Source organism: Hakea prostrata, chromosome 7, assembly GCF_041222555.1.
Source record: "Hakea prostrata isolate BN-2017 chromosome 7, UWA_Hpros_2, whole genome shotgun sequence".
NCBI classification, from domain to species: Eukaryota; Viridiplantae; Streptophyta; class Magnoliopsida; order Proteales; family Proteaceae; genus Hakea; species Hakea prostrata.
This window is the reverse complement of record NC_142606.1, coordinates 62,585,114-62,604,337: the sequence shown is the minus strand read 5'-3', so window position 1 is coordinate 62,604,337 and position 19,224 is coordinate 62,585,114. Positions and strand designations below refer to the sequence as shown.

Here is a 19,224-nt window from a genome sequence, read left to right as displayed (position 1 = left end):
TTATTAAACAACTTGGTTTGCCAAACCAGCCCTTAGGTCCAGTTCTTCTATTGGGATTTTATTAGGACCTTGTGCCTCGCCTACTTTCATCATATTTAAAGTTTCTTTTACTCTGGACATCATAATTCTCTGTATTTATGTTTGAAAATTGGTGCCATGGCAAATGGTGTAATCATCTAAGTCACATATACCTAAAGTATGTTCATGTAGTAGCCTAGAGAAATAAACTTCCTATCTCTTCTTGATGTCCTCATCACATACTGGTACTTTATGATCTCCACTTTTTAATACATCTAACATGGTCTAGATCTTTAGTCTTTCTGCCCCTTATTTTAAATATCTTGTGAGCATTCCCCCCCCCCCCCCCCTTTCCTTTTTGTTGTTCATACTCTGTTTCCCTTGCTTTCCCCATAGTTTTCATTGCTTCATCTCTAGCCAACTTACACCTAAATCCTTTGCATTCTTAGTCCTTTGCCATATCATAAAGTTAGCTTTCTTATTCTTAGTGGCATAAAAGAAAATTCAACCGAAATTGTCGAAATATCTGCATTTTAAAAAAACGAAATGAAATTCCAATTATTTCAGAAAGTTACATATTTCGACCGAAATTTCGACCATTTCAACATTCCAACTTGTTTTTCTTCAGTTTTTGTTGATTTTTATCCCATTTTCACCTAATTTTCACGACTCATTTGCCTTCAAGCACCTCTTTTGCTCATCTTTTACCTCCAAACATCGCCTAAGCCACAACAACAACAAAGGAAACTCCGGCAGCAATAGAATGTGAGGCATGAGCCATACCCAACAGTTCCAAACTCCCCCTTTTTTTTATTTTTGTTTTGTTCATGCCTTAAATGATCTTGTATTGCCTTGAAATTAATGTATGTTTAGCCTAGGACTATTATCTATGATTGTGTTTTGTTAAACTTATTTTTTTATTATTTGCCACCTTTTTTTCATTTTTTTATTTTAATAAATTTTTTCTAAAATTATGTATTTTTATTTTATGTATATATAATATATAGGCTTCAACTTAACATATTTGAAACACCATCACTTGATCTAGTTGGTCATTTTATTTTGTTGACTTATTGTATATGTAACCATTCTACTAAACGATTCATGTATGTTGATGAATTTATGCCTATATGCAATACAATTTGTACTTGTCGGAACCAATCATTTGTTAGTATACTTGAATGATAAATTTTCAATGATTTTTTTTTTGGGGGGGGGGGGGAGGGCAAAATACTAGTTCCATTGTGTCTATTATGCTTTAATTAGGTAAAAGGCAGTAAATTAGATGAAATGGACGTCATATAAGGCTCGAAACCTATGGACAAAATTTTAAAAAAAAAAATCACATGTTTCGACTGAAATTTCAGTCGAAACCTAAAAATTTTGGCCTTTTCTTTGGTTTCGACCTGTTATTTTGAGAAAGAATAAGGGGCAGAATGAGGGAGAAGAGAAGATGGAAGCCACGATTTAGTTGTGGAGGCTCAGATAGAACTTGTGAGCACTCCTCAAAATAATATCACTTTATATAGGCTAATTTACAAGTATATTCTATATAGGAAAGCATCAACCAATTTCGATTGGTATAAAACTCTTAACTACCGCCTCTTTTTCCTATCGAGAGTTAGTGCCTTGCCCTAACTCTCGATGGATCTGTCATTTCCCAAATTGCCCTTTCCTAACACTCCCCCTCAAGCTGAAGCATATATATTACTCATGCCCAGCTTGTTACAAATATAGGTAACTCTTGTATTCCCTAGAGCTTTGGTGAACAAATCTGCGAGTTGTTCTCCAGTCCTCACATGCTTGGGGGATATTATGCCTTGTAGTAACTTCTCATGAACAAAGTGGCAATCAACTTCAATATGCTTGGTACGTTCATGAAAAACTTTATTTGATGCTATATGAACCGCAGCTTGATTATCACACCATAACTTCATTGGTGTGTCATCAATAATTCCTAATTCCTGGAGTAATTGTTTTATCCATACCATCTCGCATGTTACCTGTGCCATAGCACAATACTCAGATTTTGCGCTTGATCTTGCTACCACAGTTTGTTTCTTACTTTTCCATGATACAAGATTTCCTCCAACGAATGTGCAGTAGGCTATAGTCGATCTTCTATCAATAGGTGATCCAGCCCAATCAGCATCAGAGAATCCTTCAACATTTCTATGCCCATGATTAGTGTAAAGAAGTCCACGTCCTGGTGCTTTCTTAAGATACCTCAGAATTCGTATAACTGCATCCTAATGTGATGTTCGTTGGGCAGACAAAAATTGACTCACAACACTGACTGGAAAGGCAATGTCAGGTCTAGTCACAGTTAGATAATTCAGCTTTCCAACAAGCCTTTTGTACTTCTTTGGACCATCAAGAATGGTTCCATCTTCTGGCATTAAATTTAAGTTACATTCCATGGGACCGTCTATGGGTTTTGATCCCAACATTCCTGTTTCAGAAAGCAAATCCAGTACATACTTCCGTTGAGATAAGAAGATGCCCTTTGTTGATTGGGCAACTTCTACTCCTAGAAAATACTTTAACTTGCCCAAGTCTTTGGTCTGAAATTTCTCTTGCAGATAGGTCTTTAACCTATCAATTCCTGAAGTGTCATTTCCTGTAATGATAATATCATCAACATAAACTACAAGAAAGATTTTGCCTGCATCAGAGTTTTTAAAGAATACAGAGTGATCACTTTCACAACGAGTCATCCCAAATTCTATTACAACAGTAGTGAATCGTCCAAACCATGCTTAAGGTGACTGCTTGAGACCATATAATGATTTGCGGAGGCGACAAACCTTATTCTTCTCCCCCTGAGCAACAAACCCAAGTGGTTGTTCCATATACACTTCCTCATGCAGATCTCCATGAAGGAAGGCATTCTTCACATCCAACTGAAACAAGGGCCACTGGTAGGTAGCGGCAAGAGAGATTAAAATGCGGATGGAAGTAAGCTTGGCAACAGGCAAAAAAGTATCAACATAATCTACGCCATAAACTTGAGCATAGCCCTTGGCAACGAGACGAGCTTTCAGGCGAGCTAAAGAACCATCAGGATTAACTTTCACAGTGAATATCCACCTACAACCAATAGCTTTCTTTCCTGAGGGTAAAGGCACAAGATCCCAAGTCTGATTGTCCTCTAAGGCTTGTAATTCTTCGTTCATTGCACTGACCCACCCAGGATTAGACAAGGCTTCAAGAACATTCTTAGGAATAGGATAAGTCTTTATAGTAGATAGAGCAGTAGAGAATCCAGGTGATACAGTAGAATATGAAATAAAGTTAGAGATGGGATACTGAACACAAGAACGAGTACCCTTCCGAAGAGCAATTGGAATATCAAGGTCAGATGTGGCAGGAACGTCTGCAGGATCAATAGACGAAGTCGACACAGAGGTAGAGGCCGTAGATGCAGGGGGAGCCGGTGGTTTTGGACGGCGCATGTACACTTTGGTGATGTCTGGCGGAGGTGGAGGTGAAGGAACTGTACCCTGTGGAAACACACTTTGAAAAATACATAGATCATCATTTAGGTCAGTTAAACTATGAGATTCAGTAGAAAAAGGAGTGGACTCAAAAAATGACACATCTGCAGTAACAAAATATCTTCGTAAGTCAGAAGAATAACAACGATATCCCTTTTAAGTACGAGAGTACCCCACAAAAATACACTTAAGTGCACGAGGATCAAGTTTAGAGATCCTTGGGCAATGATTACGAATGTAACATACACAACCAAATACGCGAGGAGGCAAAGTAAATAAGGGAGATGAAGGAAATAAGAGAGAATGAGGAATGCCACCTTTTAAGACAGATGAAGGCATCCTGTTAATAAGATAACAAGCAGTTGAAACTTGAAACTGCATCAGCCCAAAAGGATTTAGGAACCTTCATCTCAAATAAGAGAGAACGGGTGACCTCCAATAAGTGTCTATTTTTTCTTTCTGCAACCCCATTTTGTTGAGGAGTATCAACACAGGAGGATTGGTGAAGAATCCCATTAGAAGCCATAAATTTACAAAAAGGATCAGAGAAATATTCTTTGGCATTATCACTACGAAAAGTACGAATAAGAACACTAAATTGAGTACGAATTTCAATAGCAAAATTGCAAAATATGTCAAATAATTCTGAACGATTTTTCATTAAATAAAGTCAAGTGACTCTTGAAAAGTCATCCACAAATGTAACAAAGTATCTGTAACCTGAAGTAGAAATAACAGGACAGGGTCCCCACACATCAGAATGAACTAGAGAGAAAGGGTGATCTGATCTGTTATTTATAGGAGGAGGAAAATTCACACGATGAAGTTTTCCAAATTGACAAGACTCACAGTCCAACTTAGAAAGAGAATGAAAACGTTTATCTACCAATTTTAGGTTTTCCAAAGAGGGATGCCCCAACCGACAATGTATTTGATGGGGAATAATGGAAATACTAGAACAAGCAATAGAGGATATCTCCTCGAATAGATACAACCCCCCAGACATACGGCTTCTACCAAGCATCTTCTTCATCGTAAGATCCTGAAATAAACAATATCCAGGAAAGAATTTCACCAAACAATTATTAGTGGAGGTAAATTTATGAATAGATAATAAGTTAAATGGCAAATTCGGTACGTAAAGAACTGAGGGTAGGGTAATGGATGGAGTGAGTTGAACTGTACCCACTCCTTTAACATTGATATGAGAGCCATCAGCAAGTGTAACCAAAGAAGATGATGGAACAAAAGAGGAAAATATACTTGTAGCCCCGGTCATATGATCAGAAGCTCCTGAATCAATGATCCATGGGCGAGATGTGGTTGAAAGGCAAGGAGTAGCATTACCTGTCTGAACAAGGGTGGCAGCGGCTGATTGTGGTTGAGTGGCCTGAAACTGAGTGAAACGAATATAATCTGCCTCAGTCATCTTTACAGTCTTACCCTTAGGATGAACGGTAGTAGTTGGAGATGCTAATTCAGAGGTGATGATTGCATTCGCCATGTGTGGGGGCTTCCCATGAAGCTTCCAACAATATCGTTGAATATGTCCTGGACGACCACAATGATGACAAGTCTTAACTTGTCCTGTACTGTCAGTAGAGTTGTGTGAACCTGGATATTTTCTAATATTATTTCCTCGAGTTCGTCCTATATTCTGTCCACCAGGGGCATGTCCTCCAGAAGTGCCTCAAGAAACTGTTGCCAAAGCTGAATTTTCTGTAGAGTTATTGGTACTCTCCCTTGCAACACGAATAACTCTTGAAAATGTGTCAGCTAATGTGGGTACATGATCACTACCAAGAATCTGTGCTCTAACTGCCTCAAACTCCTTTCCAAAACCTCCCAAGAAACCCATAATAGCTAATTGCTCTTTTTGATTTTGCATAGTTTTGATATCAGAGGAGATAGGTAGAATAGAGTTTAGTTCTTCATACATTCTTTTAAAATCTGCAAAATATTGGGTAATATCTCTACCTTTCCTATGTACTCGATAAAATTCCTGGGACAATTCGTAGATTCTAGCCAGATTATTCTGACCAAAATACAACACATTCAAATACTCCCATAATTCCTTCACAGTTTGTAAGTGAGTAACCAAATCTATAATATTATCGGCCAAGGAATTAAACATCTGCCCAAGTATTCGTGCATCAACAATTGCCCAAGTATCATCATCTTTAGGTACAGTCTTAGTCAAATGATCTATTTGTCCCTGTCCAGTAAGAACAATTTTAACTATAGCCCTCCATTGGTGGAAATTTGATCCACCCTCCAATTTCTTCTCAGTTAACCGATGAGAGGATGAAGAAATAATTTCAGTCATAGTATTTTTATTTGAAGTTTCTCCCATATCCAACACAATTAAAATCAAATCCCAGAAATCAGAAATAGAATCAGAATAATTTCCAGATTAATCCCAGAATCAGATTAATCTCATAACCACTTGAGCCAACCGAACCAGAAAATAAACCAATACCAATTGAATTTGGACCACTTGAACCAACCGAACCAGAAAACAAATTAAAATAAAGTTAAAACCAATCGAACTTGGTTTACTGCAGGTCCTGTTCTCTTTCACGAAGACTCTCTCTCTCCCTCTCATTCTCTCTTTCTGATCTAGAGCAACAATCGGAAACGAAAAATCACACCAGTTTCTGATCTAAAGCAGCGTCGCAGGTCACTCTTCTCTTTCTCTCTCTCACTCTCTCTCTCTCTCTCTGATCTCAAACAGCGTCGGAAGCGAAAAGTCACAGCACCAGCGACTACTCCGGCGGCTGCTTCTTCTCCAAAGATTGGTTATTCTCTAAACTCTAAACAGATCGAGAGTGAGGAGGACTACAGACACTCTTCCTCAGCCCCAAATCAAAAAACGAAATATATCTCAAACAAGCGCAGTTTATTCGTACCTGAAAAAATGCAGATCTGACATAATCATGGGCAATCTCTTGCACCGATCTTCAATACCAATCACCATACCAATCACCGATCTTCAATAAGGAGCTGCATCAAAATAAAAATCACCAACAAGTGCAGTGTAATTGCATCCCTTTATTTTCTGCAAACGACTCTCACACTAGGTACAATTTCTTTCCCTAATCAACTGTTTGTACTAGTAATTCTTAGAATTGAATAAGAATTACTATAGCTCTGATACCATGTTATTTTGAGAAAGAATAAGGGGAAGAATGAGGGAGAACAGAAGATGGAAGCCACGTTTTAGTTGTGGAGGCTCAGATAGAACTTGTGAGCACTCCTCAAAATAATATCACTTTATATAGGCTAATTTACACGTATATTCTATATAGGAAAGCATCAACCAATTTCGATTGGTATAAAACTCTTAACTACCACCTCTTTTTCCTATCGAGAGTTAGTGCCTTGCACTAACTCTCAATGGATCTGTCATTTCCCAAATTGCCCTTTCCTAACACGACCAAATTTTTTTCCTTGCTTAATGGCTTGTTCATCCTTGCCATCCCCCCATAAGTCTCCTATATGGATGGTGCTTTCCTTTAAATCCACCAACATCTTTAGCCACCTTCCTAATACATGTAGCCATTTGATTCAATGTTTCGACCAAAAATTTGTCCTTGCTTAATGGCTGCTTCAACCAAAGAACATATCGGCGAAATTCGGCGAATTTCACCTGATTCGGTGAGGAGCGAAATGAAATTGAAATCGAAATCGATATATTGCATATATCACCGAAAAATTGGCGATTTTCCGGCGAACTGACGAAATCCAGGCGAAAATCGCCAATTCTTCACCAAAAATCGCCGGAATCCATGCCGATGCTACCTAAAATACTTTGCAGTACCACAGTGGTGAAGAATCACTGAGACCATGTGACAAAGATGACCGGCGTTGGCCAAGTTGCTTGGATTTTAAGTCTGCACCTCTTGAAAATGTTGGCGAAATCTCCTCCGTCATCCCCATCAGAGCTCTCTATTTGCTCAGCCTCTGGTTCTCAAACTCCGCCTACATTTACCTTTCTGTTTCGTTTACTCAAATGCTCAAGGCACTGATGCCTGTTGCCATTTATTCCATCGGGTTTTCTTCAAGGAGACCTTTAAGATAGAATCTATGTTGAATATGGTTTCCATCTCCGTTGGTGCTGCCATTGCCGACTATGGCGAGGCACGATTCTCCAGCTGGGGGCCTGGGGCGTGATTCTTCAACTCTGCCGTTGCCTTCGAGGCAACTCGAATTTTGTCGATATTTCGGCGAAATTTGCTGAGTATCGCCGGTTTGCTGGGTAGTGAACCGGGCAATACCCAGTGATATTTCGCACCCTGGCTTCAACCTCGCCATCCCCCCCATAACTCTCCTATATGGATGGTGCTTTCCTTAAAATCTACCAACATCTTTGGCCACCTTCCTAATACACATAGCCATCTGATTCCACATTGTATTAGCATCCTGCTCAATTTCCTACTTCCATCGTCAACTTCTGTTTTTCCTTAATTGAGTGTGGCTGCTGCTGCTTGTTAATTGCTGTTTACTGATCAGACTATTATGAGATAAAGCTTTTAACTCTTTTCTTTAAGAGTTTGATTAAGTAATACCTATACCTGCGATCGAGTTTCCCTGAAATAAGTTTTTCTCTGAGTTCTGTTGACTGATTGATGTATGACCTTGTCATTCTATGGAGCTGCAAATCAGATATATCATTCTACTATACACAAAGACTACACAAGCCAAACATGTTCTTCACATGGCCTGATCTCTATCCTTGGAAGCATCTACAGTGCTGGCAGCTATTCTGTTTTCCTTAGTTTTTTGCTGATTTGTGATTCTTCGTAGGTCCTTTTCTTATAAACTAAATCAGGACCTTAGGGCTTTGGGTTTCCTGTTGAGGTATATTTCACCTCTTTTCCTTCACTGATCTGATATATGTTAGGCAGTGTATATGTTTCCCCCCCAAGAATTCACTGCTGATACAGTCTGGGTTTTGAGATATATTATTGTGTCTTGAATTTGTGCGAGTACTACCTCTTCTACTTAGAGATACTGATGGTGTAGACTTTGTTGTGACTTGTGAGTAGATTGCTGGTTGTTTTGAGTTAAAACATTGAGATATACTGTTTTTATAGACGCTGTTTGAGTTATATTCCATGGCTGAATCGAAGTCTACTGCTGGTATTCTACATGTTCAATTGCTTTGTTTTTGGAAGTAATCTACTTCACAATCTGCCGCTAGAATTAGTATTGATTTGGAAGCTGAGGTTCGGTGCACAAAAGACCTACCCATTTGGTGGACCATGGACAAATGCTGGTTTGGGGTTCCTTTGTCATCGTGCAGGGATGATTAAAGATATATCAAGCTTTTATTGGCTTGTTCTTTTGGGATTAGGTCATTAATTGTCCATGTGGAATGCTACGCTTGAGGGGAAGATTGAAGTTTTAATTTCTATCTTTTCTGGACTTTTGTCTTAAGATGGTATTCTTCAACAACAACAACTACCTATTTGGCCATAGTAATCTATATTGTCTTTTACCTACCTACTAAGTTTGCAATAACCCATGTTCCATTTTACCTAACTATTTGGTCCACATTAACCATACTGTGTTTTGCTAACCTATTTGGTCTGATAATGCTCTTGAGTATTTTCTAAAGCATATTTACGATATTTGCTTATCGAAGACAATGATTCATCAAACAAGTTGCTTTTGCACCCCACAACAAAATGGGGTGGCTAAATGTAACAATTGACACTTGTTGGATATTGCTCATTCCATCATGTTTAAGATGAATGTTCCTTAACATTTTTGGTGTGGTGCTATTCTTACTGAATGTTTTCTTATACATTTTATGCCTTCTTTTCTGTAATAAATCGAGTAACACCTTTTGCACCCTAATGCACACTTGTTTCCTAACCTATAGTTGACTTGTAGAGACCTTTCTTTGAGGCTCTATTTCAACCTTTGGTTAAGCATTATTACTACCTACTACTTGCCTTCTCCAAAGAGCTGATTTGCAGACATTGGAGCTGTATTTTTTATCTATTTGTGTGGATATGAGAGATGCACTTTTCATCTACTTTTGTTGACATTAGAGATGCACTTTTTATATTCTCGTGTAGATTCATACTCTTACCTATTTCTTGTGATGTAGCCATTGGAGATGCTACACTTTTGAGACAATTGCTACTTATTACCATTGGCATATTTGGATAGTGCCTTCAATATTATTGTTGTTGCTATGTTTGTGGATGTGGTTCACATTCATTGTTGCCTATTTGGATGGTTTGTTTAACATGGAGATTATTTAAGTCTCTGTGTCTACTGGCGTTTGCTATTGCTACTTGTGCTCATGACCATGAAGTTTTTAATATATGTTCCTGTTGTTTCGAGCTGGAGCTTTTGATATGTATACTCCAGCTTGAAGGGGAGTGTTAACGGACATTATAAAGGGGCATGACCCTTGTGTACGGTGCGGGTGCACATGGGTCATGCACACACGCATTGTTTCTCCCTTGCTTACTTTCTTTCTATTTCATTTGTTTTCTTTCCTTCTTGTTGCTTGAGTGTCAAGCAAGTCTATCCTAGGATGGTAATATTTGGAGATCTTGAAACTAGATTTGAGAGGGTATGTATAGATCTCTCTAATCAGAACTTTTTGAGTAGTTTCTATTTTTGGGTGTAATATCTACTTTTTTTTATTTAACTCTGTTTGGAAAAATTCTAGACTGAGGTTGGATCTTTGACTTCAAATAAAGCATGTGTAGGGAGGAAAGTATCTTGCAGATTCTCTCTCCCCTTCTCCTTCGCTCTTCCTTTTGTTCTCTGTTCACTAGTTAGTTTAGTTCTTTTACAACTAGCACATTTTAAGGAAACTACTTGACTAGGAATGACAGTATCACGGATGCTTGGCTAACGACGAACTACTTTTTGATATTGGAAACCATGTATCTTTTCACCCAAAAGGAAACCATGTAATGTTGAACGACTGACTTCCCTACATCCATGTATCTTTTGGTCAAAAAGGTTACAAAAAAAATAATAATAATAAATAAAGGAACCATATATCTGATTTCCGTTCTGTCATATTACATTGTAATGATGAATGACTGACTTCCCTATATCCATATGATGTTTAGGTTGGAAAAAAGAAGGAACGTGTTGGAACAAGAATGCCAAATTCTCCTCCAGGCCTATTCTTCCAACATGCTGGGCACAGGTGTGATGCTTTTTGCTCATATTTGCATATGTTTGTGACTTAATCGTGTGATCCAGTGGTTTGCATATAAATATTTTGTTATTATTACCTCTCACATGGGTCATGATTGGTCAGATTTGGTCCTGACCTGAACCAGACCTGACACAACACCAGAACTAACTGGGTCTACTTAAACATGCCAATGGAGTGGGATAGGAGGGGATGAGGCATTGAAAAAGCAAACTTTGGTAGGAGTGGGCAAAGACAATTCTGAATAAGTTGGATACAAACTGAAAAAAACAGACAATAAGAGTTGATGTTTAGGCCATGCATGCTCATAATCCATGTTAATTTTTGTCCTTGGGACCCAGACTCATGATGGTTTGACAGTATGATGCCCAGCCTGGAACTGCTCATGCCTTACAAGCCTATCCATTGGCAGTGGTGGAGGTTTTAGTATGTCTCTCTGTTCTGTTATCCTAATCTCATGGATCATACGTCAGATATTGGGGGATCTTGATCTGATGCCTGGATTTAAAGAGATGACCTGCAAACCAAGGAAGAAAATTCGATCAAAACAGGAATTTGGACCTTGCAAAAGGCCGAAGTTTCAATGTTTCGGTCGAAACTAGACATTTTTTATGAAAAATTGGAACTTCAATTTCAGGTCTCATATGGACTCAAAATGATTTGGATTTTTGCATACTATCTATTTCAAGCATAATAAACACAATGGCACTAGTATTTTGCCAAAAAAACCATTGAAAATTTATCATTCAAGTATATTAACAAATGACTAGTTCCGACAAGTGCAAACTATTGCATACTGGCATAGAATCATCAGTATACATGAATTGTTTGGTAGAAGGGTCACATATACAACAAGTCAACAAAATAAAATGACCGACTAGATCAAGTATGGTGTCTCACATATATTAAGTTGAAGCCTATATATCATATATACATAAAATAAAAATACATAATTTTAAAATATAATTATTAAAATCAGAAAATGAAAAATTGGTAGCAAATAATAAAAAGATAAGTTTAACAAAACACAATCATAGATCATGGTCGTAGGCTAAACATATATTAATTTCAAGGTAATACTAGATCATTTAAAGCATGAGCAAAACAAAAATAAAAAAAGGAAAGTTTGGAACTGTTGGGTATGGCTCATGCTTCACATTCTATTGTTGCCGGAGTTTCCTTTGTAGCTATTGTGGCTTAGGAGGTGTTTGGAGGCAAAACAAATGAGCAAAAGAGGTGTTTGAAGGCAGAGGAGTTGTGTGAATTAGGGGAAAATGGGATAGAAATCAACAAAAATTAAGGAAAAACAATTTGGAATGTTGAAATGGTCAAAATTTTGGTCGAAATGGTCAAATTTCGGTCTAAACCTCCAAAATGGTCGAAATCTCCGAAATTTCGGTTGAAATTTGACATTTTTCCGAAATAATTGGAATTTCGTTTCGTTTTGAAAAATGCAGACATTTCGACTGAAATTTCGACAATTTCGGTCGAATTTTCTTCTATGCTGCAAACCACAGAGGATGAATTTTCTTCTTCCTGATACCATTGTAACACCTCAGAAGATGAAACGAATAAAACAAAAGTGGGAAACAGAATTAGGGGCCAAACACAGCCTCAGGTGATCCCAAGATTGTTCTGCTTTTTCTTTTTGGCCCCTAATGTCCAATTTTAACAAGATGGATGTTCGGCAAAACTAGGAAGAATAAAGTCAGGAACCAGCATACCTGAGTTGATGTAGGAGCTGCCCCAATCGGTGACAAGCTCCAAGAATGTTGTTGAGGTGTTGGCCATGTGCAAAGGAGCCTAAAAATGCCCATGTAAGTGTGATTTCTGATTGGATGAGTAAAGGGAGAAAGGGCTAGGCCTAAATGACCCTGGGTGAGCGACATGCATAGTCTAGGTATTTTGTTAAGTATGACCTCATATAGAGCCAATTGGAGAGCCAAGATTCATGTTGTCAACTCCAGGTAGCTTTGATTTTTCTAATTTCCTTGGTTATCCTTGTTCCTCTTACTTTCAGCTTTTATCTTCTTTATTTTTTGGGTCTTCCTCTCCTCCTTTTGCTGTGGATCTCAATCTTTGTTACGTGAATCAGATTTCAGCCCCTGTTGAGAACCCTGGAGTGGCCTTGGGGCCACTCCAAAGTGGCGCGCCTAGTGCTGGCCGGAGCCTCTTTGAGGGGTATTTTGGTCAGTCCAGCCCTAATTAGTTGATGATCTTAATTTTCAGAATTTTTCTTTTGATTTTCAGAAGAGTCTTACTCAGTTAGGAGTCCAGTTTAAGTCAAAGATGTGTTCTTGAATCTTTTGGATTCTTCTATAAAGATAGACTTTATTAGTCTTTATTTACAAGAAGAGTTCCTTTTAGAATTGAAGTCTTGGGGGAATCTATTTCGAAGGAGATTTCATTAGATCTTTTATTATTGATGTGGACGGTTGAGACTAATTGTGATGGGATCATAATCTATAGAGGAACCCCGCTTGGGTTTCGAGACTTTTAGTAGGCTATAAATAGCGTATTCTTTCTTTGTAATTCTTCAAGTCTGATTATTTGAACAAAAGTTATAGAGTTGAGGACTGTTGTTCCTGTTGAGGGAGCCACGGGGGATTTTAAGTTAAGTTTCTTCTTCAAAGATCAGCAAACTCTGTCAAGCACTCTTCTTTCATAAATTCCAGCAAGCTCTAACCCCTCTCCCTTCTATCCCTCTCCATTGTAGGTCATCCCCACCCTGTCCCCTTCAATTGCAGCAATCCCCACCACCACCTCCCCTAACCCCTGCAAGGCTCTCCCCATCCCTGTTCATTCCCGGCCCCTCCCCTTGCTGCTGCACTTGGGCAGCAGCCTCCCTAGGCCCCCTCGACACCCCTAATCCCTACAACTCCCTCTTCCCTTTCCCCTAGCCCTCCCTGCTAACCCTCTCGGCCTCTCTTTCTCTCTCTCCTCTTCCTTGTGGCAAACCAGAACAGAGAAAACATAAAAGAAAAGAAAAAGAAAGAAAAGAAAAGAAGAGGAAAAGCAAGGAAGAAATAGAAGAGATCCTTCCCTTTCAAGAGCCAACCCATATCCATTACATCATCATCCAATGTGGGTTTGTTAAAACCCAAAGACCTCCCCTCGCCCAACTGTAGGTTTCCTAGGAAGATTTGAGACATCCCATATTTCTTTGTTAAGCTTCAAACTCAGTCCCCTTTCAATCCCATGATTCCCATCTAGTTTTGTTAAACCCATGCTCTACCCATAACTTCCACATTTAGATCCCCATCTTTATTTAACAATGTTATCTATCTGTATTATTTTGTTTCATCCCATATTAATTGCGGGTATCTCAAACCTTCCCCTGGGGAGCTTGTCAACAACCCATGTCAATCCTAACTTGTCTCTAAGGCCTTCCCATTAGTTCTTCAGAGATTTACGAACATCCCATGATATTTTAGACTTATTTGCTGGAAGATTCTGGGCAAACCCTCAATTTTAGGGAATCAATTCAAGAGACCATAACTCTATAATTGGTTTTTACATCACTTATTCTACGCTGTTTTGGAAGGATCGATAATATTCAGCCCTATTTAGTTGGGATAAACTCAATTAGACTGAGTTTATTGTTTGTTGCTTTAAAGTAAGAAGTGGAATTTGATCTTTAGAGTGGTGCATCCATGGAACCAAGCTTTTAGCATTTATCCTGTTGGGTTTAATTAAATTTAGGGTAACGTGTTTTCATTTTTCCCACTATGGAAAATTTTGCACATTTCATTATTTTCTTTTAATCACTCAGTAGTATTCTATTCTGGACTTCAGTCTTGGTGATCAATGAAATCTTGTTTTTCCTCTTCGTTTTACGTAGTCTTGCCGAAGCTCTTTACTTATGATACATGTTACTTCTGATGAATATGATATATGCAGGGATAAAGTTGTTGACTTTCATTGGAATACTTGTGATCCGTGGACTATTGTTAGTGTGTCCGATGATTGTGAAAGTACTGGTGGGGGTGGAACTTTGCAGGTAATGGACAATTCTCATTCCATAATATCTTTTCTCTCTGCAATAATTCAACTTTAAAGTTTGTAACCTGTAATTGCAGAGTGCTATTTCCGGTTGACCTTGTTTGTCTACCCATTTTGATAGGTTTTTATCCATATGATGTTGATGCTATCACCTATTTCTAAAATAGACTCTACTGAGTTTGTAGTCTGAGGATTAGCTTTCACTTCACTACAGCCTTATATTTTCAGTCACCACTTTCTGTATGGCATGTTGTTTCTCTCCCCTCTCCCTAAATTCTGACCTCTGTTATCAGATATGGATAGGCCTAATTGAAGCAACTGAGAATCTTGTGATCCAGTCACCAGAACATGTGGATCAATCCCCTAAGTATTTGCTTGTCTTCCCTGTGACCTTTGACCAAGTGGTGTTTGAGTAAATTGAGCAACTCCTTAGGCCAGACAAAGTTGGTGACCCAGTCCGAACAGGTGAAGCACCAGGCCGAGTTTTGGAATATTTGTATGTCATAGAGGACTTATAGCAATACATTCAGATGTAATTTAGGCTTTTTAACATATTCTGCTAGCATAGCTCACATGTAGAATTTAGATGATTATCAACTCCTGCTGGGATTTTCCCAACAGGTAGCTCAGTTGACAAAGGCCAAGAATACACAGCTGACAGATCATGGTTCAAAATCTTTTTGGGGCCTACCTGTATTGAGGGGGTAAAAAGGAAAAACTTGTGCTGGGACTTTTAATAGACACATTGTTAAGCACACTTCCATATTAGAGACATCATGCACGGGTAGTAAACCATCACATACTCATTATACATTGCAAATTTTTAGCGACCCTGTGGGGTTAATTTCTGTTCTCGAGCACCGGTACTCCTGTACACCAGGTATGTATGTCACTGTGTCTTGTGCATCTAAAACATGGCATGACTTTTTTCATCTCCTGTACACCGGTTCATCTCTCTCTCTCTCGTTCACACACATGGATGCAGTGATGTCTTCCTTCTTCTTTCAATGTGAGTACTTTATAACTGTCTCTCGTTTGTGCAGATATGGCGCATGAGCGACTTGATTTACAGATCAGAAGAGGAGGTTCTTGCCGAGCTGGAGAACTTCAAATCGCACATACTGACATGTTCTTCAAAAGCTTGAGCTTGCAAATGAGCCATTAAGAGTTTCGCTGTACTCACCTGAGGCAATCCAAGATCCCCATCCATGGATAGACATTACACGTCATATTTATGACCATAGAATTTAATGTTCGTGGTGGAACTGAACTTTATTTGGTAGCAGGTATATTTTGGCTAGGCAGGCAGTAAACTTAATTGTTGCCTTAAGCTTTCTGAAATTCTTACAAACTTGGGAGTTGTACCAGTTAAGAGTAATTGGATGAATCTCAAAATTGGTGTTTTAATGCCCTAACCGTAGTCACTGAATGGGGATTGAATGAGTTGGATCAGTCAACATCAACATTTGGATCGGCTGCTGAGTTACATCCTGTAATTCGTTGTGCATACCTGAAAACTTTTAGGCTTTTGTGGGATGGCTGGATCTGCATCAGTTTTTGTTGTGCCCTTGAATAGAATTCATCAAGAACCAAATTTAATTAGATTGGCTTGAGTCATCGAAATTGTGATGATGATGATGATGAAGGTTACAGTTGGAAGAGTGCAGTCAGTTTGCTTGAGGTTCACAAACTTGATCATTTTGGCCATTCAATTTGTTGACCCATGCTTAGGCATGAAGTCAAGTCGGTGAGTCATGATCCCTTAAGGAAGAAACCCTTTAAAGTGGCAGTTGGATTTTCTTCTGTCCTCTACTCTTTTATCATCAACACCAAATTTTGAGGTACTCCACTGATGGAATGATTTGGGAACGTTGGATCCACAATAAGGGCAAACCAAATGTCTTTATCCACTTATAGTAGAGAAGTCTCTTTCAACTTATTACAGAAAATGGGGAGAGTTAATGCATTCCATTTAGGCTCTCGTACTATTTGTAAGTTTGTAACATCTGTTAAAAGTGGTACTCATCTGGTGCTTCTTTTCCAATGAGTTTATTGCACGTCCATAAGCACGGACAAAACCACCAAAGGGTTGGCTCAGTTGGCAACGATCGCCTCCTCTGCGTGAAAAGGGTATGGGGGTTTTGACTTTCTGATGGTACTGGGTTGAAAATAGTGAAAAGTATTGAACACTTTGTATGAGTGGCTCCAACAGCAAGGTTTAAAGCATCGGTATCGAGTATCGTATCAGTCGGGTGGTTTTAAGAGACATCATCTTGTATTGAGTATTGTATCGCTCTGGCTAATGTATTTTAGTAATTCAATAGAGAGATGTATCGTATCGACTGGTTAAATATGGATATGTATCGGTTAGTATTGTAGGGTATCGTGGGATACTTTAAACCTTGTCCAACGGTATGAAGAGTCGAACTTGGTTTAGAGGATAATCTTTTGTCAATTTACTGTCCCCTTGGGGTTTTGACTTTTATTAGCTATCTATGTATTCACAAGGCTTGATTACATAATATGATCGCCAAAGATCTATTTTCCTATTTCATCCGAGTATTCTTTTTATCTCTCTTTCATCTGTGAATTCTTGAAACTTGCAAATTCATATGTAAAGTAATTAGCAGAGCAAGAATCTCCTAAGGCAAGTAACTCTAGTATCAAAGTTGCTATCTACATGGGCACAAATGGGGGCAGATTTTAACCATCCCAAAGAAAGAGGTTTTTATCCAATAAAATATGAATATCCCATCGATTTATAACTGTCTTTTTTTTTTTTTATTTATTATCTTTTGAATTTCCTAATCCTGGTAAGATATTTCCTACTCTGTTGACTCCCTGCAAAGGGTAGAAAAAACTGGAACTGAGATACCTAATATAATAGAAAGTAATAGCAGCAGAGGGAAAAGAGACAATCATTTTTTCTTAATTAAATAGTATGTGAAGACCCAAAGACATGCTGTGCCCACATGTGTGGCTGCGTGGCTGCTGAATTAATAAATAACCTTGTGCTTGCTTAAAACTTTTAATGGACTCGAAGTGTTCAAAAAAAAAATTCCATGGTTTTAAAGATCAAAGTGCTCAAATCTTAAATAGTGTTGAAAAGATTGAGAATGTCACTTGATTGTGTGGCTAAGTATCAGATTCATCGCAAACATTTATCAAAAAAAAAAAACAGAATTGATCGAAAACCATATTATATATGTGTGAGGATAGATTTTCATATCAAAATCTAGAGCAAATTGCACTAGCACCCCCAAAATGGAGGCCTTAAAACACTGGCACCCCACTTTATGTTTAAAAAGAACAGAGATCCCAAAATTGGATTTTCATTAGATATATTTGTCCAATTTGCCACTGAAAATCTTTCAGACACTGTTTATTATAGGGATATTTTTTTAAATAAACAATGATTTAACTATTTTCAATGATAAATTCGACAAATATATCCAATAAAAATTCAATTTTGGGATCTCTATACTTTTTAAACATAAAGTGGGGTGTCATGTGTATAATTGAAATTTACATTTTGCATTTGTATCCATTTACGACATTCGAGAACTAATTGGATGTAGATATCGTAATCTTTTGAGATTGATATCCATCGATTAATTATCCTGCTAGTTCTTTTGATTTGTTTTCTTATTTTAATGATAATATTAGTAAATATAATATGAATATTTTCTAAGTCTTTTAATAAAATAAAAGTCTAAATTACATATGGAGATCAAAAGCTGAAAAGAGTGGTTGTTGAATTTTCAAGTGTCAACCCTAATCCTCATCAATAGAATTGCAAAACTCTGAATAAGAAATCAAAAATCCAAACTTTAATTGTCTAGTGCAAAGTGACTGTAAAAAATGATAAAGAGTTTTGAATTTGGGCGAATAGCTTTTCAAATGTGGTAAGTTGGTTTTGAATTTATAGAATTGTTACACAGCAAGAAACGCAGGTTTGAGTAGTTACAACTAGAGAGAGAATGCAGGGATAGGGTTTGTTACAAAACTAGTTGTTCATGGGTTGAAAGTTTGGCACGTAGGTCACTGAAGGAAATAGGTAGTCTGATGTTCTCAATGATAATGATGAAGGTAAGATTATCCAAACCAAGGCTATTAAGAGTGGATGCAACAGAACTAAATCTTGCACTTGATCACTAATTGCTACCAACAAATCAACAATTGTCTTAATCTTTTGTAGGTATTTTGTGATGGTGGAATTTCCTTTGTTACTTGTTTCTAGTTCACTACGAAGATAGGTTCTTCGAGCTATGGATTGTTGTTGAAATAATTCAGCAAGAATCCAAACATTATTCGTGGTCTTCAACCCTAGGATATAAGAAGAGAGCGTCTCAGTAAAAGTTGCATTGATGCAGGACTAGACAAAGTGGTTAGACTTTCTCCAACTAAAGTATTCCGGATTGGCAGTGGTTATGTTGTCAGTGATAATTGGATAGTTATTTTCTTAAGTAGATTCGTATAAATGAGTATGAATACAGATTTAATATTTCGATTACC

General features: G+C 37.9%; 1 protein-coding gene across 1 annotated transcript in view; it reads left to right on the top strand.

Annotated features, from left to right (window-relative positions):
- The window catches only part of LOC149011627 (WD-40 repeat-containing protein MSI4-like), a 113,765-nt gene extending 96,392 nt beyond the window's left edge, over window positions 1-17,373 (top strand). Inside the window, exons 13-15 of the mRNA XM_089160466.1 lie at window positions 10,619-10,698; window positions 14,608-14,707; window positions 15,753-17,373. Of these exons, the coding sequence (XP_089016592.1) occupies window positions 10,619-10,698; window positions 14,608-14,707; window positions 15,753-15,854 (282 nt within the window). The 3' untranslated portion in view covers window positions 15,855-17,373. The remainder of the gene's footprint in view (window positions 1-10,618; window positions 10,699-14,607; window positions 14,708-15,752) is intronic.
- The last annotated feature ends 1,851 nt before the right edge of the window (window positions 17,374-19,224 follow it).